The following is a 27,608-nucleotide window of genomic DNA, read 5'->3' as shown; positions in this document are numbered from 1 at the left end:
GAAACCTGCTACACCTCCAACCACCACCAGAGGGCTGAAACGCAGAACTTCAGAACATTTTTCTTCCAATTAAAAAAAATGAAAACGTTTCATTCACAAAAAAGACTACAAGCAAAAGACCTGAATATTCCTAGAATTAATCTATGCACAAGATTAATAAGGAAGATCAAGATTCACTCATCTTTCATCATTACTGGGTGTCAGGCTTCTCTATTCCTTACAACACTTTCACTTTTCCCTTGCTGTCTAACTTAACTCTGTATTCATCACTCTAGTCTAGACTCCAGGGGTCCTGTTCTACTTCCTGTTCTACATAGCACTATGGGGGCGTAATTGCTAAATAGCTGTATTTCAAAAAAAACATGTTCAGTTCCTTCAAATGATGTCTCCTTATTGAGCTACATGTGATACTAAAGCACACTGAGATAAATTTCGCTAGTGATGTCTCAGTTTTACCTCAGTTAGCCATGAGTGTGACAACCATTATGCCAAGCAGAGGGACCCTAAGCAGTATAAACTCATATCTCAATATAAATTCACAGAATCTGTAGTCAAAGGCAAGATTTCTGATATCAGTAGTTTTCTGGTTTCCATCTGTATTATGACATCTACTCACAAATCACATGATTTGAGCAAGCCTTTACCCTCTAATGCCAAAAATATCCTATTTGATACACAGGTTTTTTAGGGTTTTTGAGATCGCTACATCATCAGAGTGATTTTTTCCCCCCAAAAAACTAAACAAATTGCACAATATATCTTCAACCAATGACCAAATGTAGCAAAACTTGTTGGAAAATACATATTTATTTACTTATTTTGTCAGAAGATTCAATAACCACTCCATTTTCAAAAATAAATAAACAAATTGGAATTTTCTGGCAATTGTTTTGTGGTTCAGGCTTTACAGGATTAACTTTATCATTTTATACCAGAATTCCTAAGAAGTTAGTTCTGCAGACTTCCAGGATCCTGAAATTATCTCATCTTAATGAAAGCAATGATAGTTAAAATAATCACTGAAATGCCATCTGCTGTGAAAAGTGCATACTTTCACAATCATATCTCCTTGTACCAGCTAGAAAACAATGTGGCAGATTTCTTTCCTGCCATTAAAAGAATGTATAGTGTCACTGGACCATATTTACTAATAGTTACATATCCACAAATCGTGCGTATACGAATGTTCCATCCACCAATCTGTGATTTATCAATATTTTCATTCCTGAATTTGTTTGTACTTCAGTTCATTTGCGGTCTTGGTAGTGCCCATTTTGAGTCCCTATATCTTTCTGAAACATTCACTAATGTTCATCTACTGGTTTTTATATGATACATTCATCCATCCATCCATCCGCTTCCGCTTCTCCTTTTCAGGGTCGCGGGGGGCGCTGGAGCCTATCCCAGCTGTCATAGGGCGAGAGGCGGGGTACACCCTGGACAGGTCGCCAGTCTGTCGCAGGGCTAACACACAGGGACAGACAACCATTCACACCTAGTGACAATTTGGATTATCCAATTAACCTATCCCCACAAGCTGCATGTCTTTGGACAGTGGGAGGAAGCCGGAGTACCCGGAGGGAACCCACGCAAACACGGGGAGAACATGCAAACTCCACACAGAAAGACGCAGGCCTGATGGTGGAATTGAACTCAGGACCTTCTTGCTGTGCGGCAAAAGTTCTAACCACTGTGCCACCTACAGTCAATTCAATTCTATTAAATGTAAATGTATTATCATGCACTGTAGCATCATGCCTCAATGATTATAAGCACTAGGATTAATGACTGAACTGTTATTTTAGGGGTAAAAGTATCAGTGGGAAGGTGATCAGTTTTACCATTTTAATGTTGCAAAAATAATCTTATGAACATTAACTTTTATTAACACACAATTTGATCGTATGACTTACTACACTTGAGGAAAAAAATATTAGATTTTTTTTAAAGACTGGAAAGGCAAATGCCATAGAAAAAATATATTTATGTATTGACATTTTGGATAATTCTATTAACTGTCAAGAGGATGAGGCACACGATCAATAGTAGGTCATGACCTTTTAAGGGACAACTCCCACTAGGGTTTAAATACCTGGGGCTCTCCACCATTTGGTTTTAGAGCTGAAGAAGCTTCTTTGATGAGAGGAAACTCATCTTCAACAAACTTACAGAAGTCCAGTGACTTTCTTTCCAAGCTCCCAAGACATGAAATTGCACTGATTTTTTTTATTTCAGGATCATTCTATGAATTCAACCTTTGTGAAGCAAAGAGATTTCAAGATCCTAGCAACATCCTAGCTTTATAGTTATACAACCAATGCACAGTTTGTGATATAATTATCTCTGACACGTATACTGTGATTTCCCTGGGCTGTATTTCAGGTCACGAAGCAGCACAGAAAGGTGACCAATTTTATTCACTTCATCAGTCACCTTTAACGGCTGGGCTGATTAGTTTCTAATTTCAGGTAAAGTCTAAAAAAACATATCGTTTGCAAGGTTTAATTTAGCTACGTTAACACATTTTAACTTTCCTAATATAATCCCATTCATTCACCACTATGCATCACCCCAAATACACCAAAAACAACTTGTTTCACAACTGTTTATTTATTCAAAACTCAAAAGATGAGTGTTCTGTAGATGTTTATATGGTCGATGAATGCAAGTTCCAGAGTAGATAACAGCCAGTTTGCAAAGTAAAAATAGCTAGGGAAGGACAAGGAGAGTTCCTTGTTTGATGACCAGTCAACTGGTCTTAGATCTCTAAATAATGACTTTCTCTGAGACACCTCTAAAACCCTGGGCAACCCTTTACAGCAAATTTAAAGTATAAACACAGCAGGATTAGCAGTAAAACATGTGAAAATGTCTCTGTTTTTAATTCAGTGTCATATTGTAGAGTTAAACCTTTAGATCTGCTACACTCGATAACCAAGTTGCCAGAATCCAGGTGCCTTTCCACCTTTACATTTTACACCTAAATAGACTGCGGTAGGTCAGCCTAAAAAGATACAATGGCAATTAACCAGGATCGTGCGACATCCAAGAAAATCTGCACACAAAATACACATACAAAATATCACTCATTCACAGTCAATGTGTAACATTCTCATGCTCAGATATGTTGCTGATCAATAATGAATAATTGCAGAGCACTTATCATAAGTCTTGAGTCATTACACCAAAGAATTTCCTTCAGCATTTCTACATGCCATGGACCCACCATCACAGAAACCAAAAGCTTGACTGAAGCACAAACCGATATGAGTAACACACATGGCCTCAGCTTTCAGTTCACGTACAGTAGGTCTGCACCAATTTTGCTACAGAAAGTTAAATGAAATATAAATAATAAATAATAAAGTGTTAATAAAAAGTCAGTTTTGTTACAGTTTTAGTAGCTCAGGGAGTGTCCTGATTGCACATTGGAGCAGTGTTGTTCTGTGCTCTAACAGTAGTATTAACAACGCACCAAAGGCAAATAAGTTACTCCATAAAGAGCAAAGACGTTGTTCCTTCAGTAATCAAGATGTCGGTAATATTTACAGACTTAAACTCAATTGTTCGCCATAACAACCTCCATGCCAGCCAGCTCTCGGCTCTATTTTCTGCATTACTCATGCTGAAATAACTGGGATGTGTCATACATTACTGTTATTGTTACTGTGTAAATGGAGGCAGGGAGGAGCAGCAAATGATGATACGGAGATGTTGTGAAGAGTGTGTAGATGGCCAGAGGATGGAGGATGGAGGATGGAGGGGGAGGTTACCAACAGATATACACATGAGAAAGAAAGGAAAACACAGACAGAAAGCTGGGATGATGGTGAGTATTTACAGAAAGCGTGCAAAGAGGAGAAAATAAATGAGGGAAAAAAGAAGAGGGGAAGAAAGATGGAGATGCTTGAGGGGAGGGACACAATGGGTTCAGTATTCATCCTGGTCCAGGTGAGCTTGCTCATCGAGGTCTTCATCTTCTGGAGGTGCAAAGCCTTCCTAAGATACAGAAAAAAATATATATATATTATCATATCACCGTATTAGAGCACTTTGCTCTCGCACTGCAGGCTTACTTGTTGTTCCTAGAGTATTTAAAAGTAGAATGAGAGGCAGAGCCTTCAGTTTTCAGGCCCCTCTTCTATGGAACCAGCTTCCAGTTTGGATTCGGGAGACACACACTATTGCTACTTTTAAGATTAGGCTTAAAACCTTCCTTTTTGATAAAGCATATAATTAGGACTGGATCAGGTGACCCTGAATCCTCCCTTAGTTATGGTGCAATAGGCGTAGGCTGCTGGGGGATTCCCATGACCCTGTATTGTATTCTCTGCGCCTGTTACATTTTTTGCACTGATCATCACCTGCATTCATGTATATATCAATCTGCTTAACACTTTTTAGTTTTATTTAAGTGTTTGTCTTATCTTATGTCTCGCACAAAGTACCGCAGGAGTTTCTTAATGTTGTAAATCTGCCCAACACGACAATAAAACCCTTTCTGATTCTGATGATGTATTGAGTATTTCTTCTTCAGTCACCCTTCTCACTCACTATGAGTTAATAGACCTCTCTGCATTGAATCATACTTGTTATTAATCTCTGTCTCTCTTCCACAGCATGTCTTTTGTCCTGTCTTCCTTCCCTCACCCCAACCAGTCACGGCATATGGCCAGCCCTCCCTGAGCCTGGTTCTGCCGGAGGTTTCTTCCTGTTAAAAGGGAGTTTATCCTTCCCACTGTCACCAAAGTGCAATCATATGATCCACAGAGGATCATATGATTGTTGGGTTTTTCTCTGTATGTATTAATGTAGGGTCTACCTTACAAAATAAAGCGCTTTGAGACAGCTGATGTTGTGATTTGGCGCCGTATAAATAAAATTGAATTGAACTGAATTAAAATCAAGGAGAGCAGAAAACCTGATAATATTTTATCAGGTTTTCTGCTTTCCTTGCTTTTAACTGTCAACAGTGGAGAGAGTATGGCAATCTGTTATATATCTGTTATAATGGATAGATACCTCTGTTGCGTAGAGAATGTCAATTATCCTGCTGAGAATGGGGTTGTTTTCACTCTCGTGCTCCTGGCAAATCAGCTCGATATCCCGTAGTTTGCTGAAGTAGAAGTCTCTTTCCTTCTCAAGGCCATCTACAGTCAACTTCAACTCCATCAACTTAGAAAGAGAGAAAAAGGTGCTCAAGCTGGTAATCAAAAACTAGTCTGGAGGATGAAATCAGAACAAAAGAGCCACACGGCCTTCTGTCCTTGCCGTTCAACTCTACCTGTTGATTTAGCTCCATGATTTCAGCATCACTGCCCCCATTTCTTGACAAAGTCGGATTCTTCCTCAAGGCTGGAGTGTTATGCTGGACCCGCTGCAGTGTTGGCATGTTTTTGGGAACTGTTGGGGATGTCCTCTGTGGTCCTGGAGTGGTTAGAGATGGTGGGAGTGGTTCAGCGTTTCGTTTAAGACAGATTTATTGCACTTATTTTGGCTTGTTAGCAGTTGTGGCGATGGATATAGCACATTATAGAGCGCTGATGCAATCATCTTGTAGAAGAATTTTATGCCTTTGACATGTAAAAGGTTTCAAATTGTTTTACAACTAAACTGATAGAAACGACACATATTTAGAGTGCTGAGGTTAAATAGCCAAATCATCGATTTATTTATACAAATGACCAAAGGTTGTGTTAATTTGACTCAAGATCTTAAAAAGAAAAGACCTCTTGCCTACTAAACCTCTATAAGTGCTTAAGCAAAGGTGTTTCAGATAAACTCAAAGACAAAACATGCGAACACATTATCCACAGGCTGTATATAAAAGATGGAAGCGGCTTCCAGGTCTTAAAAGTAACGCCAAACTTACTTTTATTTATCATTATTTTCTTTTTACTGGCCAGGATGGGGAGGCTTTCCTGGATGCAAATAGATTTTGGGACTGTGCACAAGTCAGTGAAAAAATGCCCTTAATTCTCACTAGTGAGATTATAGCTTTGCTTCGATACATTACAAATGATGTTCATTTTATAAATTATGGGCCTAGCAATTGTAAAATAATTGCTATTCTTCAGGGTGCAACAGGCTAAGCAGCTGGCTGTTCAGTTTTTCTACTACGTACATTTTTAAGCCTGTTTTCCAAGTTGCTCAAACTGTTCATTATTAGCACCTGGCTAACCAAGATGGCTAACTACTGCAAAAACCGGACGCTCATGTTCAAATATGGTAAATGCCAGACTTGAGGCTTCGAAACAGCAGCTAACAATACAATAGGTGACATCCATCTTTTATATACAGTCTATTGTATTTTCAGTTTTAAAAATAAGTGCAATCATTCTTCCCATTTATAACACACTGCTTGCTAGTGACAAAGTCACAAAGCAGGCTTGTGACATACTACAGCTTAAATTAGATTGTTTGCCATGATCTTCAAGCAATAAGCTTTCACAGAGACAGAGCGAGGCTGTTGAGGCTGACACCACTCTCGTTAGTAGAAAGGGAAAAATTTGTTGTTTATCAAACCAGCTTTAATAGAGACACGGCTGCAACAGTGTTGCATCAGTCGCTCGATGCAGGACACTGGGGAAATAACTATGTTTGCTGTTTCTGCAGGTGTTTGGGCATTATTGATCATGATCGATCAGAACAAATGTGGATTTTCTGCCAAACTAACGCTGCATCCCACTAGGCAGTGTGACGATTACTAGAATATTACCAATGACTCACTTGTAAAGTGTCATGGTTTTGCGAATGCTGGGCAGTGAGATGGATCAAAGAAGTCATTCTGTGAATCGTGCTGCTCACACCACTTGCTTGCAGGGAGCGCTTTTGAGCCATCCAAAGCTCAGCAAGACCGTGCAGCAAAGGCAAAATTTTGGGCTTTACCTTGGTTTCTCTTTGGTTTGTGGATAAAGTGATCACCTGGATTGGGGGGAGGGGCCACGTCCTGCCCCTGTCTGGCTAGTAAAGGGTCATACTCCTTGCCGTCATAGTTGGCGTCGAAGAACTTCTTGAACCACTGCACAAATTCAAAGTTGTCCTGGAATTTCCCTTTTACAAGCTTTTCTACAGGAATTATCTGGACAATGGAAACAGGAAATGGTTGAAAAGCTCCACCTGACACACGCACGTATAACAGTATGAAAGGTAAAACAATTCATTATCTCAGGTATCATGAATGAAATAAATAATAAAACCATAATAAAGTGATTCTGACTTTGTCGACACTCATCCGTTTAAAAGCTGCCTGAAGAACTTTGAAGTTGTGTATAAATTCATGCTCCAGCTTGGCTTGAAATTTGACCTTCTTCAGAAGAATGCACCCCGGAAACAACATGTCCATGAACTGGCAATACGCCGCTCCTTGAAAACATAAAGACACAACAAATTGATCTCGTTATTTCGGTCAAGAGTTGCCCCAAAATGACCTCAGCAGCTTATTTCAGGGGGAAAAAATAACCTCAGGCCTCACCTGAACAGAGCTGTTCAATCTTGGTGTAAGTGAGATGCAAAGAGTCGTTGACCCACGCCAGCATATCATGTCGGCTGAGGTTGTCAATGGACACAGATGTTGCGTACACATTCACTGCCATCCCTGAGTCGAAAAGAGAGAAACAACCACTCAGCTACATTTTCCTGTTAGCAAGATTTGAAAACCTTAAATGGAAGTCGAAGGAAGAATATTGGTCAATAATTCATCCCTCTGATTGGTCAGTGCAAGGTAAGAATATAAAAATGTAGGGATTATCTTTATTATATAATCTAGGCAAAGCAAGCATCCTACATGCTCCTTAACCAAGCTGCCAACTACTGTATACAACTTTTACAAAGCTTCTTATATCGGATTTGAAAGACTGAAACAGGACTTATTTAGGTCTTTAATAATGATTATTATTGCAATTAATTACTTGCTAAAATCAATGTGCCTTTTTCTCATACAAAGACTGCAAAACATATAAACCTGCTATACTTGATTACTATGCCATTACCTACCTACTACACCACTATGGCTTTTAATCACTAACAATTAACAATAATTACTCATTAGTTTTTAAACTGTGGCTTTCTCCCATGTGTGCCTTTTCCCTCTGCTCTTTTGTCTTTCCCCTCACCCCCAACCAGCTACAACCGCTCCTCCCTAATCCTAGTTCTGCCAGAGGCTTCTTCCTGTTAAAAGGGAGTTTCTCCTTCCCACTGTCACCAAGCACTTGCTCATAGAGCGTCAACTGATTGTTGGAGTTTTCTCTCTTTACCTTACAATATCAAAGCACCCAGAGGTTGCTGTGATTTGGCGCAATATAAACAAGAATGAACTGAGCTTAATTGAATTATTATCTCAGTTAAACATAAAGAGATAGCAACACATTCAAGAAGCTGGAATTAGGAAATGTTAAACTAACTTCTGACTCCATTAACTTGTGAATCTACATCACTGCACTACTTTCACTGAATCCATTTTTTTTTTTTTTTTTTTTACTGTACTGACCTGGATTTCTTCGTTGGGCCATGTTAATATTAAACCCTATAATCTATACAGACAGATTCCACAACTGCACTGCAGTTTCTTCAATTTTTAGGAATTATTTTCTCACCCCCTGTCTGACTGTAAATCTTGGGGCTGGGCCACAGTCTGTTGCAGTTGTAAAGCCCACTGAGAATGGGGATATCAACCTTTTGGGGAGGAAATTTGACTTTCAGCCATAAACAGAGTCCCTAAGAAGCATCTTTATTCTCAGTTCTAATCTAAAGATGTGTTTCGAGCATAATCCTCCCTGATTAAACAGAGAGAAAAATTCCAGAGTATTTGTCAGCAGCTTTACACATCTGGCATCTCCAGCCTTCTCTGTGCTCACTTTGCTTGCCTATTAATGCGGTGTCATGTCCAAATGATCTAGTAACACCTCAGATCTTTCCTGCACCAATATGCATATTAACACGGGCAACGTGGCGACTTTAAAACGATGCTTTTTAAGGTCACACGCCGCTCTGTCTGCACCTGACAGCCAAAGACTAATGAAACTACGTCTGTCAGTTTTTAGTTTGCTGCTGAATCGTGCTGTGATTTCTGATGATAACACTTCTATTGTGAATGCACCTTCAGCAACGCATTCTCCCACGGGCCATTGGCTATACTGAAATTGCATGGCTGTAGCGTCTAACCCTATGAGCAACTACTAGCCAGGATGAGGAAAAAATCACAATGTTTCAGCTACATGAGCAGCAAAAGACCACGCAGTGGGCGTACATTTATTAAATAAGGGCGCTTGCCTCGAGAAGGGAAGTCTATCTATTCTCCAAAAATCTATAGGGCCTTGGAAAAAGCTCCCATAATCACTGCAGCAAAAAATAAATAAATAAAATAAATAAAATCCTGAGTGCAAACCGCTGAAGTCAAGCAAGAGCAAAGGGGCGGGGGTCTGACATTTCAACCCGAGCTGAGAACAATAAATGTGCCCGTTTGCTGGGTGCTTTTGGTTAAAAAAAGCCGCAACGCTGTGTGCTGCTCTCATAGCGGCCCCCTCTACAGGCCTCCCCGAATACCTCAGGACTGTCAGCACACGGGAAATATCCTCGCTGCATGGGAATAAAGCACAGCTCTCCGTTAAACCCCTTTACGCGCAGAAAAAGGAGAGATTTAAGAGGCGGGGTGGTTCGGCAGGGCGTAAATGCGGCGATACTCACTGTATTCAGGAGCGTCTGTGTTGTTATCACGCTGGCAGTATTCCTTATGTCAATGCCCGTTGCTGTCGTCGTTGTCAGACCCTGCGCGGTGCAGTGCTTGGTAACGGGCCGCCCTGTCTGGGGCTGCAACAATCCAGCCTCTACTGCGCGTGCGCCCGACTCCATGCTGTTAAAGGTTCATTATAAATAGGACTTTGGCCTGTTCCAGCTAAGAGACACATGATGTGTCTGGTTGGATCTTAGGCCTGCGAGTGACTAAGGTTTTTGTGGGGTCAGGCTTCACATGTTGCTGTTTTATCTGCTGCTGGATAAGATATGTGAGCGACGGACAAAGTGGAGTGATCATTTTTTACAAATAACTGTTTGGGTTGATTTAATGTGCAAACTGCTGTCAATACTGGTGGGTCCAGTATTTTAGTTGTGATCTGTATCTATTATATCTACCGTATAAAAGTGAATTTAGTTTGACAGTTTCCAATCAAGTGGTCAGACCCCTTTTGAAAAAGAAGAAAAAGCACTCTTATATTTTTTGTCTATTTATATATGCTATCTGTTTTCAGTTATTTACATTTGACCTATTAAGTGAAAATTGTTATTGGTGAAATGTGACAAAGGAGCCTAACAAGCCAAAAGAGTTACTAGCAATGGCAAATGTCTACTAAATATAGAGAAGTATGAAAAATGTAATGTAAAAGTATAAAACTGGATAAAATTGTAATTTTCATGTGAAAGAATGTGCAGTATATCGAGTAATCAGTCACAGGATTTGATTTCATTGTTGTTTATTTGCACTCACATCATGTGATAGAGAGCTGCAAGGGGGGAAAAAAAGGAGATAAAAGGATTCAATGTGACGACACATTGTTCAGCACCAGTGTACGTTAGGTGGGGAAAAGACACAGCAAGATGCACTGGAGCAAAATGTGAACTCTGTCCAAAAAGAAACAGTGATGGAGGAGTTTTACTAGAACATGCATGAAGATCTTGTGAACATAACTGATTCTAAAATGAGCTAAATCCTGAATGCATGATCAAAATACAAAAAAAGAGAGAGAATCAGTCACCGAGACAAATATTCACAAGTAGTAACTACAAAATGAACAGTAAAAATACAGTATTAGAGAACTTGAAAAAGTATCAGTGCTTTTCTGTAGTTGCTAAACAAACATACAAACTTTCAGTGTCATAAGAAGGCATTTGATCCTCTGAAGATTTCAACTTTATGAACACTAAAGTGGATCCCTTCACCGCTTCTATACAGAGCTTAACAAATTTTATCAGACCACCTGTCATAAAAAACAACAAAACACAAATATTTTATAAATCTGTCAAAAACTTACTTAAAACTAAAATTATATTGTTTGTTAGGCAAGTAAAATATACTTTTTATACCCAAATTTTGAGCAGGCACAAATTTGGGTCAGAAATTATTCAAGCACAACATTCAACAACTAAAATAAATGTTTCTACTGAGGAATGTAAGTAAATAGCTGTAATTTGGCATCTGAATCAAAAAATGATCATGTGCTTAACTATTTCGTCTCCTTTTTTTGTAAAAGTACATTTGATAATTCAGGAGTTAATTTGGGGCAGCAGTGGTATAAAGCTCACACTGTGTGGTGGTCTAATAGGTTTGTTGAGCACTGTATGTGCTTCACAGTGGTGTGCTACATTAGACGTGTCAGTCAGATGGCCGTTAACACCCTGACCACAGTGAACCAAAGTTGTTAAAAGTGCCTACTCTAAAAGAAAGTACAGCAATCAACATGTCATGATCTGCACCGGTGGTATGGGATGATGTGTTCTCAGGTGAGAAAAAGGCCATTTGGGTGAGACTGTTTGCTCTCTGTGGAAATAAATATGATCAGAAAAGATGCTAACATGTTTAGTATCCGTGCTTGTTAAAGTTCTTCTAACTATGCTAACATGCACAGTACTCACAGCATAGCTTCATTCACATTTGGTGGAGGTGGAACAGAAATCTATTCTGCTATAAGGCTGTTGAACTTGATGAACCAGTGAGCAAAGACTTCATGTTCTTATTTGTGAAATCATTCCAACATAGTAGCATCAAAAGAACATAACAAATAATGCAATATAAAAAAATTATAACAAAAAAACAGTAAGCTTGAATTATGATATTCCTCATCATTTGATCAATAGCAACTCTTCCTTTCACAACTGACATTTTAATGTCACGTCGACATCCTCGTAGGAATTTGTCACATTTCATTCATCGTGGCTCTGAGTAAAAAGACATTTTGTGACACTTGTGACATGAAATCATGTAAAAAGGCATCTAAATAGTACATGATACAAGTGCAAAATCGTATTTTACAGTGAGGTAACACAATCGCATCATAAAAACCTTGACTCACCTTCATATTTCTAATACTATTAATAAGACTCAACATTTTTCCCCTACCAGGATCCAATAACCAAAGTAACTCAACTGCAACTCAATTTATATCTGCTGCTTATATTTGGTTAACATTTCACTGGAATTTGGTAGCAATCACCACTTAGCAATCATTTTTCCCTGGCCGTATTGCAGTATAATTACAGCCACGTCATACAATTTTACAATTCTAAATAACAGCACTGAGTTCAAAATGAAAACATGACTCCGTTACTCCACACATGTTCTAAAGTAAAACAAGTCTTCTTGCTTGGCCATACATTTTCCTCGAATATCATTCTTCTGCTTGACGTAGCGGCATTCTGACTGGTTACCAGATCCCGCTGGATCTTCCACCAGGAGGAGCAAGGATCCTCGCTGAGGATCTCTTTGGAATGTTGTCATCGATTTGAGCACCTGGAGCAACCGGGGACAAGATCACGTTGGATTAGGCAGTGAAAAACAAATAACTGCTATTGCCTTGAAGAACTTACTTGAAGCTCAGTCATACTTTGCAGTAATACAGTAAAGGCTTCTCTAAAGAGCTTATGTTAAGTTCTGGGGAGATTTGGGAAATGGAGCATAACTAAAAGGATAGAAGTGTTTGTTTGCTTTCCATTTAATCAAAGCATTTATGGTTTTGATAAAATTATTGGTAAGTAATTTGATGTAAGGTACAAATACAAGGATTCCTTCACCATAAATGTTCACTATAACTACACTCCAATTATCATCTTCCCAGGTGAAGTGACTTCCCAGGCATAAAGCAACACTTGTTGCACAGTTAGAATCATTATTGGAGATTTAACCCTTTCAGACGTGTTCTTCAGCATGCACTTTGGAAGCAGGTGAGATTCTGTCAGAAACCTTTACTCTGTTTCTACTGAGACTTTTTGCTGCCTGTCATTCGTCATTTCTACCTGCGCAGCTTGCCAGTAAGTACTGCTCTGATTATGCAGGCCTAAATAAACAAGTTTTATCCCAAACGTGGGACAACTATAGTCTTTAGCTGACTTAAAGTGCTATTATTCAAAGTTACTTTGACTATAGCGCCCTCATCAGGTCAGTCATTAGACATTTTATAAAACCAGCAGCAGCGCCACCAAATCCCAAGCTACCAGTAGCTTCCATTAACATGGAAATTCCTCCTTTTGTGTATCTATAACATAATTATAAAATTCACAATGCCATGTGTATGAATCAGCTGGTCCTCACCAGACAGGCTGAAGCTGGACTCATGGAGGTCCCTCATGCCCCCATGCCGGGTGCAGGGGCGTGTCGGAGTGTCCAGATCTGAAGAGCCGGTCTCTCTTTTTCCAGAATTTGCCACGGCAACAACTTCACCTGTGTAGGGTTCCCGCTCCACAGCTTTCACCGCCTGGCACTGGCAGAAACATATAGCAATAAGTATTCCTTAAAAACAATACTTTCAACAAACTACGCTGCAGGCTTCCTGTAAAAGTGTAGAGAACATAAGTTGAAGTAGCACTTACTTTATTGACTTTATAAATTAATCTCATTACAGTCTTCAAATCCTCTAATCTTGTCTGGCATTTCCCCTTTTCAGAATCTAAAGAAGTTCAAACACCCTGATCCAAGAATTCTTATCAATCATTGAGATTTTTTTTTTTTTTAAAGGAAAAAAAATATGATGATAATAGGATCAGCAAACTCCCCTTGCTGTCCTCAACACCCTAGCAGGGGCTTTATGTTCCACCAGGGGGCACTGAAAGCAATGCATGTTTTAGCAACTATATATTTCTCAACCCCACTGCAAAATTTCTTGGATGCTAACTACACCTCCAGAATCAAGTGGGAAACACTGAGCTTTGTAGTGGAAGCTCCAACAATCGCCAACATTTTCCCTCTCACAGAATATCCCAATTGATTGACATCTATTTGGTCAACTCTGGTTAAATATACAAATTCGTTTTTTGATTTTCTAGCTTTCTATCTTTTGTAGTTCCACTACGGAGGATGAGACATAAAATCACAATAAACTACAATTATACATATAACTAAGGAGAAATATATGGTGAAAAATACATGTTTCTAAATTATGATATAATTAACTTAAATTAGTGCAGCTCTGATTTATTTTTAACCAACCTTCAACCTTTTCTATGATATTTCCCTTTTTAGTACTGCTTTGTCAATTATGCTACTTTTTTTATAAAGAATGGGAAGTTTAATCATTACAGTTGGGAGTGCAACAATACACGAAACAATTGTGCCGTATCATCCTATTATAAAATTAAAGTTTATAAAACTGTAACCAATGCTGTGTAAGTGTATTTCAGGTCAAGCTGATACCTTTTCTCTCTGAACCATCTTCTTGTAGAGATAATCCGGGAAAGTCCTCAGTGGGCAAAACTTTCCGGAGCCCTCAGCGCACGTGAACATGCCATTTTCGTAGACCAGACGTCCACGGCTGATGGTGACAATCGGTACACCGTGGCAGCGCAGACCTTCATACGGGTTTATATCACCTCCCTGCACCTGGTTTTCCACAGAAATGATCCTGTAGGCAGAGATGGAAAAACAGAAGTGACCCAGTTTAGCAAAGCAAAAGCTGGATCAGCCTTACAGCTTTGATATAAAAGCTGCACTGAGACGAGCCGGTCGATAAATGGATGGATTGAGTTTCATACTTGGATCCCTCTGGGTCCCAGACCACCACATCAGCATCTGCTCCCGGGATGATCCTGCCTTTTCTCGGGTAGAGGTTGTAGATCTTGGCTGCATTTGAGCTTGTGACTGCTACAAAGCGATTCTCATCCATTTTACCTCCAATCTGAAAATAAGAAGACGCACACACATTTGAATGCATTTCTAATACTAGGGATAAACACAAAACACAAACTGCTACTAAATCATTTGACCCAGTAAAAGGAGACCAAGATGTTTTTGTGCCTCTTCTGCTCGTTCTGCCTGTTTGTTAAAAGCTCACATTCATAACCACCAAAACAGATGTCCTATTTGTGGAAGTTCTCTGACAGCCACACAGGAACAAAAGAGCCACACATACCACCCCTTTCTCCCAGATGACGCTCATACGGTCCTGAATGCCAGGAAGCCCATGAGGGATCTTTGTGAAATCATCCTTGCCCATGGCTTTCTGTTTGACGGTGAATGGACGATGGTCAGACCCCACAACATTTAGAGTGTCGCTGAAGCAGGACAAAGGAAGTCATATTTAGTCATATTCATTATTTAATCAGTGGAAAAAACAAGAAACATTCATATTAAATTGAACTTAACGACAGATGTGATAGTATTTTTTTCTCACTTTCCAAGCAGGCTCATTAGAAAATTTGGAGTATTGGGGTCCAGACGGAGAGGCGGCACAGTCACATGGGCAGCTGCATGAGACCAGTCCTGATGATAGTACTGCATACCGTTCAGGACAGTGTGGGCAGTTGTTGTTTCTCCGTGGACCACCTTACCTGTGGTCAGACATTTCAATAAAGACATATATTAGCTAGAATAATAGTGCAAGAAGCTTAAAAGACAAGCAAACACTGATTTTGAGTTGACTTTAGGACATTGGGCTGATCATCAAAGCAGACATTTAAGTAACATTTTTATTTTCTAAGTGTAGACCAAATCTCATCAAAGAAATACATTCCCTTAATGCACATCACTTGCTTCAAAGATAGTAACACTAAATATAAAAGATAAAGAGCCTCACCTTGCATCTTGGCTGTAGCCACTACATCTCCAGCAGACATACTGGAGACATTCACAAGATAAATTGGGCAGTGGGCCTAACAGAAAACATAAAGGTTATATAGTTAGGTCCACAAGTGCTTGTACAGACTTGACATTTTAATACAAAAGCACTATATTAACTATTTAAGAAGTACAGTTATTTTTATTTATAGATCCACATTTTCAAAAGTCTCAAAATTACAGTAACTGGACAAACTACATGGATGAAAATAATTTCTACATACTTTTTGCTTACAATCATTCTAGTACAAGTTAATTTAGAGTTTTATCTGCTAAATCTGTGTTTTTTAGAGCTATGCAGGCTCTTTGAGATGTTTTATGGCAAAGACTAATCTGGCCTTCCTGTTCTTGAGTGAAAGCAGTGGTTTGCACCCTGTTTTAAAGCCTCTGTGTATTTATATTCATAAAGGCGTCTCTTGATTGCAGACTTTGGCAATGATACGCCTACCTCCTCCAGAGTGTTGTTGACTTGGCTAGATGTTTTGAAGGGTTGTTGTTTTCTTAACCAAGAAAAGAACAGTGCAATCATCCACTTTAGCTGTCTTTTGTGGTGTTTCAGGCTTTTAGGTGTTCCTGAGCTGGCCGGTGCATTCATTATTTCCAAGAAAGTGCCACATTGTTGATTTGACCACTTCCAGAGTTTTGTTGTCTCACTGATTCAATTCAAGTTCAATTCAATTAAATTCATTTCAGTTTTATTTATATATTACCAAATCATAATAACTGTAGTCTTAAGGTGTTTTAGATTATAGGGTAAAATCCCTACTTACACTGTTTGTCAGTCAACCATCCAGTTAGATTTCAGCCTCTGAAAATGGGGCACTGTGTATGAAAATGGTTGCTAAACAGCTAATGTAATAGTTTTGTTAAAGCCCTTAAATTAAAGCCTAAAGTCTGCTCTTTAATCACATCTTGATTGTTGGTTTTAAAATCAACTGTGGTTGTGCACAAAGGCAATCTTACACAAAAATGTCCAACAAAAACAGCTCTGTGCAGATTAATCATTGGAGTTAAATTGCAGTGTTAGCAGTGGTAAGATTAATGATTAAAATGTTTTATGTTTAACATCCCTAGAGTTTATAATGACCTTATTTTTATTTCTATATTGCATTTTTCTGACATCCTACTCACCCTGTTGGCGATGGTAATCGCCCTGTGGGTTGCCTCTGCTTCCAACTACAAGGAAATCACAGTAAATCAAAGCAAGGAATTTATTCAGTCATAGAAAAAATGTCTCATATCCTTGACCAGAGTTTAGATATCATTAAGAGTTATAATTATAAATGTTTATACCTCTTCAGGCCTGCTGATTTCAATCCCTTCTGGGCCACTAATGCCAAGATCCAGTGCCTCCTTGGCACCCTGACAAAAAAACAATAATGTTTAAAACATATATAGAAAATGTAATTAAATACATTTTTACAATATTTTCATTTGTGTACACACACTGTAAATCCCAGTAAATCCCTTACCTCTGACACAAGTTCCCCATTCTCAGCGTGGACCCTCGCTATGGCTCCAATGTCCTTACAGTGCTGCAGGACCTGGAAGAGTTCACTGTCCCGCAGCATGAACATGTCCTTATAAGCCATGAACATCTGAAAGGAGTTCACTCCTTTGTCTCTCACCAGCTTCTCCATCTCAGCTCGAACCTGTACAAGGAGAACGATGACACAAGCTCAAACGTGGCCTCAATCTCCAAAATAACCTTATCCAGAAAAAACAGGTTAAACTGAAGTAGTTAATTTGAGTGTTTAATGCCGTTATTTGCGTTACAGTCTTTATTCTTGTAAGTAGGTGGGATCAAAGTGGATTTCTTATCTTTACAAAAAAGTTTGGTATTTTTAAATTAAATAGTTTGTTCCAGTATTGTATTTAACAATTATGAAGTCATAAAGCAAATATGGGTAATTTCTTACTTGTTAATTTAAGTCAGTTATGAAATCCAGCCTGATTTAAGGAGAAAGCAAAAACAGTTATTTTAAAGAGGATCTGTTATGCTTTTCCTTATTATTGTCAAATATAATAATAAGGATATAATAAATAATGACACAGTGTAATATGTAATATATTGTACAGTTACATCATTTTAACGCCTGCTAAGGACCTGATTTTGTTTTTAGGTTTTTTTGTTTTGTTTTGTTATTTTTTGTGCTGATGTGTAAAACCTTAGAATTGGCAAATGATGCTCTTTCTTTTTACCTTGACTGTCCTGTTTATGTTGTTACAGTGGTGGAGGCTCATATTGAACATGGCTAAAGATTCAAAGAATGAGGTCAGCATTATCATCTCAGGCACACAGCGAGTTATGAGCACAACAGCCCCACCCACTGGTTGTAAAGGGGCAACCAAATCAAAGGAAAAAGCCGTCTTAAAGGGTGGGGTAAAGGAGCCAAAACAGCTCGTTTCTGGCAAAAGATGAACTCAGACGTTCATAAGCAAGTAATATATGAATAAGGATTAATCTGAACTGTAAATTCAAAGCTATTATAGCAGAACATTAGAATTAAAATAAGAAGCAGGAAATGAACATAACAGGTCCTCTTTAAAAATAACAAGTCTTTTGCATATATTTGTACTTTGACATATTAGCAGCTAAAGAGCATTATGTTCATGACTACAAGGTAAAAATAAATGTAGTAATGCTGCCAGTCAATTTTAACAATGATTTTAAAACATAATCCAGGTATTCTGAATAGATTCTGGGTATATTGTCAGTTCATGGAGGGGAAACGTATTACAATGACATAGAGCGACAGTGTTCCAGTACCTTGGGTCCCCACCAAGTAACTCCAATGTGCAGAGCGTAATCACAGCAGGCCTTGGAGTCGGCTGAGTGGCGGCACTTCTCGTAGGCTTCCAGCAAAGATTCATTCTTCTCAGGAAGAACATGTCCGATCACCATGGTGGTGCCACCAGCCAAAGCAGCCTGGAAAAACAACAAACAGTAGCTCTGAAGTCACTTATAATGTCTAATTTAATTCTGTCTAATAACTGGCAAAAAATGATTTGGTGTGTTCACTGCTCTGCCATTCTTTCATTTGCTATAATAGTTGATTTTTTTCACTGAGATGTTTCAGTTTAAAAGCTGTTGTTCAGTTTGTTTAGAATCATCAGCTGCAATTTAAGACTTAAATAATTTGAGACTATATGACACAACCTTAAATAAATCCTTAAACTTAATCATTTGGTTCTTTAAAAATGATTAAGTAGCACAAAATGGACTGATTTATGAAGCCTATAAATACTAAAACAACTTTAACCTACTAATCAGCACAGCCCTCTAAGCATAAATGTGATAGCTTCAATTAGCATTAATGCTTATGGTTATCTTTACATTCCTGCTGATGGAAATATAAATCCTTCAGCAGTTAAAGCACAGGATTGAGTGCTCCTTACAGTGTAATCATGTTTTTTTTTAAACCTACAAAGTATATAATTTCTTTACAGCGTCAGCACTTCCTACTTTTTAACCTCCTACGAGCAGATTTAGATGTTTCAGACACAAGTTAAGGAAAATCATGCTTCACTGAGCATCTGTCAGCTGACCCTAGAGACTCGAGTGGCGTGCACGGAGTATGGGTGTTGGGGGGCGTGGGTCTGGGAACCATTGTCTCCCAGCACAATAGCGTGAGTGAAAAGGCTTTGCGGCAATCTTTGCAGCAGCACCCCGGTATCCATGGAAACAGATACTGATCTGCATTTTTCTCTGGACTTATACTGGAGAAGGCAGGGAGGGGCCAGGAGAGAGACAGAGAAGAGGAATGAGTGGCGGAGATGGGGAGCAGCAAAGAATTGTGTCTGTCACCAGCATCTACCGGCTCCCAGCATCGTCACCTCTTAGCTCCCATTAGCTGAAAGTACTACAGAGTGATGAGTCATCACGGTGCCCTGAAGCAGAGTGGGGTATCCCGGTCGTATCAGCCTCCAACATTCACCCATGCCAAGAGTAAAATTGCCAAAAGACCTTTGTCTAATTTTGGAGAAATAAACTCTGGATGCAACCCAGTGACATTTATTTTTCTATATGCTTCTTATATCTTTAGTAACAGCTGTTGTTAATGTTAGTACCGCTGGTTTGTCCGTTTTTTCTGCTTGCAGCGTGATCTTATAATTAAATGCTTCGTTACTATTTTATGTGCCAGTTTTTGACGTAATTTCTGTGCTCTGCTTATTTGCAAAGTAATAGATAAATTACTTCTGGCTCTCTTAAGGGAAGGAGGAGTGACCTATAAATTTGTGTCTGAGGTCTGACTTCTTAGTTCTAACTTTAACAGCAAAAGTATTCCTGCCTAAAATAACCTAAATATTTGATCTCCAAATATTAAGAAGCATCAAAACAGAATAATGATCCATCACTGACAGTGTGACTAAAATTAACATCAGTAGAAAGCTTTTTTTTCAATAATTCAATGGTCTCTGAATCTTAATCTTTCCTGTTTTGACAAAGGTGATAAAACATGACGTTTGCTCTTTTGCTTCTCTAAATTTGGGATAATATGAAAAGACTTTTACCTTGGTACCGCTGTAGAAGTCATCTACTGTGGTGGCATTCATGAAGCTCTCCTCCAGGTGGACACTAGTGTCGATGCCCCCAGGAAGCACCAGTTTCCCCGAGGCATCAATCACTTTGGCCCCACCTGGGATCATCAGCTCTTTCCCCACCTGCTGGATGATGCCGTTCTCGATGTAAACGTCAGCCTCCTGGGTACAGTCATCATTCACCACTTTGCCACCCTTTATCAGGATCCGCACCATCGCTGAGCTGGAAGACATGGCTATTGATCTGTGTGGAAGAGGGAAATATACAGCTGAATACTTTTGCTTTTTGTAGATACTAAAGGGTGGCAATCTGATTCAAAGCAACCACAGTGTACATCAAAACAGAAGAAAAGTTATAACCACCTGACAAAGTAATCTGCAGCATTTCTATGAAAAAACCTTGTTTACGGTACCTCATTTTTACAGTAGAATAAGATGACGGAGGAGAGAGAAGGATCAGTAATGCTGCTCTGGGACCAGTCTGTCACACTGTGACTGACATCAGCTACAAGGCTGAGTAGGCTGTGTCAGTCACCGCCTGAGACCTGACAGCTCAGTGTGCAGAGGCGTCATAATAAATAGAAAGAAGCTGCGTCCAGTTAGGGGTCACAATAGGGCAAGCAAGGGTCAATGAGACTATTATTTTTGAAAGGACCGAAGGAGCATAACACTGCTTACACTCACTGTATTGTTATATTGCAAGAATCTACGCTAAACATGTAAAAATATGTTTAGCTTAAACTGAGAATGGTTTTGATTGCCTCTACTCCATTTCCTAAACTGATGGTTGGTACGTACACATTAGAAGTGCACAGTTTTGCACTTACATTATCTAAAATCATGTTATCATATGAAATAGTCGCCTTTAGATTTAAACTGCTCACAGGTGTGAATGCTGTGATAAAGATACACACACATGTAAATGGGATGGTGTAGCAAGCCCTCACATTTTAACAGCTAACTCCAGTTTTAAATGCTTAAACCAGGTTATTTTTGGACCAATCCACAGTTTTATTCCAGGCAGGATGAAAAATTCCAAAGGTTTTAGGCATTTCTCATGTAAAATTAAATTAATTTATAGTAAGTAACAAATTATTACTCCAAAGACAATATTGGACTATTTTACTGACATGTTTTAGATAGTAGATTTTTATGACTTGGGTAAGGCTGTCCGAGGCCTCTTGGTCCTAAAGACCCCTCCACTCTTATCTGCTCTGTCCTAAACACGTTTTAACTCATAAAAGTCACAAACAAACACACACAATATTTTCTTGAAATTAGCTGTCGGGTAGTACAGATATAATTACTGTCAGTAATTAAAGGCTCATCGGTGACAAAGAAGCAGTCTCTAAGACCTACACCCTCCCTTCCCTCCACACCACTGTATTAATGGTGTGATGTAGTGTGTGAGTGTGTTTCCATCCTTGCGTGCTTGCGTACATGTGTGCATGGAGGATGCGTGCGTATGAGGGTGCGGCAACTTTACTGCAAGGCATGGACTCCTTACACATCCACATCTGATATCTGATAATGTGATGGATATCCCATTATTGCATATACATTTATTGATACTCACAGGTGCTTTTTTACCCCCCTAAAGCCTGAGGGGACAGCTACAGGCATAATAAAGTCATTACTATATCAGGAGGCCTATAGCTCAGTTACCAGTACGGAAGTTGTCGGCGGTTAGTTATTATTAAACATAGGAGCTTGAGTTGCATGAAATCACTGCACGATAAATAAGGATAAACTAAATCTTTAATATAAAATAAAGGTAATTACAAACTTATAACGCAAGGCTTCTTTCGTTGCTCCATTGCTCAAATGCCCTTTATTGGATATTTTTCTTGTTCATCCATAAAATAAATGTAATAAATCCCTCGTAAAAACCAAACGTGCTTTTAAATTGGCGCCAGCCACAATGATTATTCCAATAAATATGGCAATTGTGCTGATTAACTGTAAACGCAGTGAAATGATGACACTTCCACTTGTGCGACTTGACACAAAGAAACCGGTCTCCATCCGGCATGATCGGCTTCACAGCGTTCATTACCGACCTAGAAAAGCGTCCTCCTAACTCTCAGTCCGCCCTCCTCTCCTCCTCCACAATGAGCACCAGTCTGCTATCTAAGTGGCCTCACATTATCATCACACTGCCCTCATGCACGGTGAAGGGATGCAGCTGCACTTGTAGGGTGTGTATAGATCACGGGGAGGATGGCAGAAACAGCAGGTAGGGACCAGACGTATAGCCAAGGGGCATGGAAACAAAGTCTCCGTGCTCCAGGAGAGGATTTGCTCCCCAGACACAGTCACTGCAGCCTAGCAGACCTAATAATTCTGACGACGTGGACCACATACCTCCTCTATGGGCCGGCTGCTGCTCCACTCAGATCACTGGATACTTTCTCACAGAAACACAATTCAACACAATCCGTGGATGGCACTTCCCAAGGAGATATACACACACACCAGATGGATACCTTCCTGGCCGGTCCGGGACCATCAGAGGCAGCATCATCACCGTCAAGTCAGCAATGACATGCAAGCAAGACTTCTTATTGCGACTTTCAAAATAAAACAGTTGTTGAGACCAATGCAACTTCTAGTAACGTAATGACAATATAGAGTAGATTTTCACCATGATTTGTATATCATTGATCAGCTGCTACCTAACATCAACCTCAATAAAGAAAGAAAGAAAGGGAGTCTTCTACAATTACATGTTTGCACATAAAGAAGAAATATGGCAGACTGCTTATTGATGTTAAAAAATGTGTTAGAATATATGTTAGAGTAGCTCATGTTTTATAGCTCTATATCAAATGTTATCAAATAAATAAAATTTTGATGGAAGACAATAATTTGAGGTAATTCTTTCTTTATTATTTTTCAATAATAATATTTATTTATTTATTTTTGTCACTGATTGACAAAAAACTCTTGAGTTATAACTAACCAATAACTGCACTAATATTGTCTTTGCATAAAATAACTCAATGAAAATTACCTAAATTATACATTCAATATAACTAGCTATGATGTTATGGCTACTTTATTTTATTTTGTAGGAATATCACCACACTTCCGGTGTTTCTTTGATTAACTTGACGCAGCTCGCAGCATCCAGGCCGTGCGACTGTGTGACGCTCCAATCAGCAGCGTTCAGTGAAGGCTTGGTTGCCCAAGCACCCAATTAATTTGGACTTAGGGCGTGTTCACTCTGAGGAGGCCGTACCACTACCAGATCAAGAGGGTGATTATGAAAACAGCAGTACAGTAAGGCTGATTGAAGTACCCTTAGGATTCATAGTTAGTACTAATGTAACGGATTTAAAGGATTATGTATCTTTATGAGGTTCACCTTGAGGTATAAGTAGCTCGTTTACCTTTTGTGCGTTATCTTGCAACGACTTCAGCTTCATCTGCCACAGCTATAAATGAGGTAAAGGGGGGAAAAGAAGAAGAAATACTATTGCAAGCAAGAATATGGTACTAGCAGAAAGTGTAACTGCAGGCGACTCATCAGCTCTGATTGATGGCTGAATTAGAAGCTGGAGAATGGCAGCATGTTCAGGTTTAATGTGATCAAAGGGGAGCTGCAGGCTGTCACCTGTATTTAAAGCAGTGAGTCGTAGTGAACTCAGGTGCCAAGACACAGAGAGATCCTCTGCTGGAGGAGGATGGAAACTGGATCTGAATATCAATGTTCACGGGCTAACAGGCTCCTGACAGTCACAGGCTTATAATTTTCTAATTGTACTACATTATAATTATACTTTAATTTATACTTTTATCATTTTATACTGCATAATTTAGATATTGTAGGCTATACCACAATTACAGATTAAGTTACAAATGAACAAATACCCCCTTATGAGGGGAAAATTTTTCCAAGGACCCAATTATAGTCCTCATGCTGATAACATTCTGGGTACTTTGTGATGACCTGCTGCTTTAGCTTGGCTGGCTTCATTGCTTTATATGCTAACACTTGAAGACACACAACACATTTTGTTCTTCCATTGTCATTCTCAGTAAGGTACTCAATAATATAACTGTTGTCATACTTTCTAATTTTAGCTAGTTATGCATTTTCATAAATGGACAAAGTGGACTTAAATATTTGTCCATTGTGCTCATTAGCAACAATTATCAACCTTGGATGATGGACATGTATTTACATGCCACTAAGTGCCAGGTGACAACATGTTTTTGCAGACCCCTAATCTATGTCTCGAGGACCCCTGGTGGTCCGGGGACCACCGTTTGAGAGCCACTAATTTAGATGGTAGGGTCAACTTTTGGCTTAAACAATCTGCCCTGCCTTTTAACAGTTGTAACAGTTCAGGTTGCTGCTGGTGTGAAGGATATCTTCTTGGCACTCTTTGAGTCTTCTACTACAAACTGAGCTTAAACAGTCACACCCAACTTGAGTACTGTTGATGACCATGCCCAGCCCTTTGTGACCTCAAGTAGCTCGCTGTGTCGTGTCACGGCTCAAATCACCTCAAACTGGTTTCTTTAACATGATAATGAGCTCACTGTACTCAAACGGCCTCCACAGTCAACAGATTTGGATGTGATGGATCAGGATATTTGTGTCATGGATGTGCAGCCAACAAATCTGCAACAACTGTGATGCTATCATGTCAATATGGAGCAAAATCTCAAATGAATATTTCTGGAATCTATGCCAGAATTAATGATTAAGACAGTCAAAAGAAGGTCTAATCCAGAACTAGTGCCTAATAAAGGTCCCGGTGAGTGTATCCAACTAATAATCATAGAACACCAGACTTAACATGTAATTTCAGCTGCCCATTTTCACATTAATATGGCAATAGATACATCAATGGCTTTCAAACTCAGCTTACTGTTTATCAATGGACAAATATTAACAATGGAAGACTAAAATGTGTTGTGTGTCTTCAAATGCTAGCAAATGAAGCAATGAAGCCATGTCTGGTTAATGAAAATCATTCATACTTTTGAATCACTTTGGCTGTCATGTCCAACAGCCTGTGCCTTACTTACTTGGACATCCTAAAAGTCTAAACACATCTACTGGTTTAACTGTAATGTGACACTGATATTATTTTAAAGTACCTTTGTCATTAATTAGCCACAGTCAGTTTCAGTTTTGGGCCAGATAATGGTCTAACTTTAAAAAAAAGGTGATGATACATATTTCACACTTAAGTGAAACATCTGAAATATATTTTCTTAGTGTAACATCAAGAGATACATTTTACAAGATATCAATAAATTAAAAAAAAAGAAGAAAGACTCATGGTGATTCTTTTTTTGCACAAAAACAATACATTTATTCAAGTGTTCTCCAGCACAAGTACATACGAAGCCTTTATCTTCTCTTTGAACACTAAACGTAAATATGGGGCAGAGAATGACTGCTACATTTGCTGTATGAACTGGTCTTGAGGAAAACCATACAGGCCATAAAACAGTTATGACAGAAAGAAAGTCACACAGAGCGTTAACAGTATCACTGAAGTATTGACCTGCTTTGACCAGTAAAATGAAATGCTGTTTCTGATTTTTTTTTTCTTCTTTTTTTTAAAAACAAAGAAACAAGTAAGCGTCAGTTCAAAACAACATTCGGAAAACAGACATGGAGAATATTGTGGCATGGAATGTAGGATTAAGAAGCAATGCGCATTAAGCATACATTATGCTACAGTAAAAGTTATTACCATTTTTTTTCTCACACAATTTTCCCACAGATAAGCACCGACTACAGCAATCTCTAGTCTAAAACAATATAGCAAACCTTTCATTATTTGTTATCCTTATTTTTTCAAGTACAAAGTTAAAATGCCTTTGTTAATATATTTATATGAGTGAAATAATAGTTATTTTTCATTACTACAAGGAACTTAAAACAGTCATTGTCAAGACATGTTTATTTGTCTTCCAATCAAATACATTTTTCTGGATTAGATAAAATGTTTAGCACCATCGGAAACGCCTACAATCCCTCTTTTTAAAGTCTTACAAAAAGAAACAGAAGTTTAAAAAAACACCACCGTGTAGGGCTGTGCAGTGAAGTTTAGACCGTCCATCTTAAAGCTGTCTTTAGGCCAATGTTAAGATCACAAAACATCCAATCTGGATTCACTTGAAACAAACAAATCAAAACGAAAAAAAAAGAAAAAAAGAAAAAGCGGACTTGGAATCTCTCTACATCTAATGCTTGAAGCTTTGAATGAAATTTGTCAATGATTTTTATTTTCAACCTAAGATTTTCTTTCTATTTGATGATATATATTAGCAAAGAATTATATTTGTACATCTCATTTGTAATTAAAAAAAAGAAAAGAAAAAAATTGAAAACAGCAACCAGAAAACTCTATGTACAGAATGTACAACCATGAATGTGACGTTAGGTATTAAAGGTGGAGAGGGGGATAACATCTGATAAAATACAAAGCACGAGAGCTCATATTGAGCAACCATGCATGGACAAAAAGGATGGCAATAAGGTCACTTAAGAAATTAATTACATTAAGAAATTAAATTTCAAATCTTAAATATGATTTAGATAAGCGATAGCATCTGCTCTTATTCTTTACTCTTTGAGTGCTGACATCCGTGTCAAACACTGTGTCAGGCTTTTGTTTTGACAAACTGCAGCCTAAATCCTCTGTGTTTAGCTTAAGGATTACAATCAAGAGAATTTAGTTTGCGCGTGTAATCCATAATTTGGATCGGCGCTTACAATTTGCCAACATGACGACTAGAATTTATCAAGCAAATGGCAGCGGCCCTACTGTCCTTCACAGGGGACAAAATATTTTACAAAGCAGGAAACACAGCTCTTTGACGCTGCCTTACATTTTACAATCTTAATAGCAATAGACATTCCTTGAATTTACGTGGCAACATACTGTATCGCTGCTTCGAAACAGAGAACAATATGGATGATGGAAGGTGAGAAAAGGAGTTGGAGGTTACAAATGACAATCCATCTACTGTACACCGAGTCAAATAACATGGTTTCACATATAAAAAAAAAACCCCATTCTTTCACTTCTATTGGCACAGCCCTACTGTATACAAAAAATATTACACGAGGATTGATCAGTTCACATCATTAAACTAAACGAAAAATAAACCAATTCACAAGAAATATTTTTTTTAAAAAAAGAAAAAGAAAGTGTACGTATAAAAGTGCTTGATAATGTTGATAAAACAGCACAAAATTGCTATAAAAAGGTAGAAGAACTCT

At 38.6% G+C, this 27,608-nt stretch overlaps 2 protein-coding genes across 4 annotated transcripts; both read right to left on the bottom strand.

Moving 5' to 3' along the window:
* Positions 1 to 2,591: 2,591 nt before the first annotated feature.
* Positions 2,592 to 9,837, bottom strand: mapre3a (microtubule-associated protein, RP/EB family, member 3a). The gene is made up of 7 exons (XM_031727090.2): positions 9,685 to 9,837; positions 7,475 to 7,597; positions 7,220 to 7,365; positions 6,925 to 7,081; positions 5,285 to 5,427; positions 5,023 to 5,175; positions 2,592 to 3,999 (listed from the first exon to the last, which is right to left on the bottom strand). The coding sequence occupies exons 2-7, from the start codon at positions 7,593 to 7,595 to the stop codon at positions 3,931 to 3,933; spliced, it is 789 nt and encodes a 262-aa protein (XP_031582950.1). The 5' UTR covers positions 7,596 to 7,597; positions 9,685 to 9,837; the 3' UTR covers positions 2,592 to 3,930.
* A 627-nt stretch (positions 9,838 to 10,464) lies between these two features.
* dpysl5a (dihydropyrimidinase like 5a) lies at positions 10,465 to 22,885 on the bottom strand. 3 transcript variants are annotated; one of them, XM_031727085.2, is made up of 13 exons: positions 22,721 to 22,885; positions 20,330 to 20,600; positions 18,585 to 18,743; positions 17,287 to 17,466; positions 17,108 to 17,176; positions 16,946 to 16,990; positions 15,774 to 15,849; positions 15,372 to 15,528; positions 15,111 to 15,252; positions 14,734 to 14,876; positions 14,396 to 14,603; positions 13,298 to 13,466; positions 10,465 to 12,499 (listed from the first exon to the last, which is right to left on the bottom strand). In XM_031727085.2, exons 2-13 carry the CDS (start codon positions 20,588 to 20,590, stop codon positions 12,414 to 12,416), a joined length of 1,695 nt encoding a protein of 564 aa, XP_031582945.1. In that variant the 5' UTR covers positions 20,591 to 20,600; positions 22,721 to 22,885; the 3' UTR covers positions 10,465 to 12,413. The 3 variants fall into 3 exon arrangements, with proteins under 3 accessions (XP_031582945.1, XP_039458983.1, XP_039458984.1); XM_039603049.1 differs by lacking the exon at positions 22,721 to 22,885 and adding an exon at positions 20,770 to 20,825; XM_039603050.1 differs by lacking the exon at positions 22,721 to 22,885 and adding an exon at positions 20,770 to 20,825 and having other exon boundaries at positions 13,298 to 13,460.
* Positions 22,886 to 27,608: the final 4,723 nt, after the last annotated feature.

The sequence above is a fragment of the Oreochromis aureus genome, linkage group 19 (genome assembly GCF_013358895.1).
Source record: "Oreochromis aureus strain Israel breed Guangdong linkage group 19, ZZ_aureus, whole genome shotgun sequence".
Lineage (NCBI taxonomy): Eukaryota > Metazoa > Chordata > Actinopteri > Cichliformes > Cichlidae > Oreochromis > Oreochromis aureus.
The sequence above is the reverse complement of the archived record's forward strand: the minus strand, read 5'-3'. Positions and strand labels throughout refer to the sequence as shown.

Excerpts from the sequence above, each read along its gene's own strand:
- mapre3a (XM_031727090.2), bottom strand. The coding sequence starts at position 7,595 with ATGGCAGTGAATGTGTACGCAACATCTGTGTCCATTGACAACCTCAGC. Across the intron at positions 7,366-7,474 it reads GATTGAACAGCTCTGTTCAG|GAGCGGCGTATTGCCAGTTC; the intron begins GTGAGGCCTGAG and ends TATGTTTTCAAG. Across the intron at positions 5,428-6,924 it reads GGCCCCTCCCCCCAATCCAG|GACCACAGAGGACATCCCCA; the intron begins GTGATCACTTTA and ends TAACCACTCCAG.
- dpysl5a (XM_039603049.1), bottom strand. Across the intron at positions 15,253-15,371 it reads CTAATGAGCCTGCTTGGAAA|CGACACTCTAAATGTTGTGG; the intron begins GTGAGAAAAAAA and ends GTCCTGCTTCAG. Across the intron at positions 12,500-13,297 it reads GTCCAGCTTCAGCCTGTCTG|GTGCTCAAATCGATGACAAC; the intron begins GTGAGGACCAGC and ends CGGTTGCTCCAG.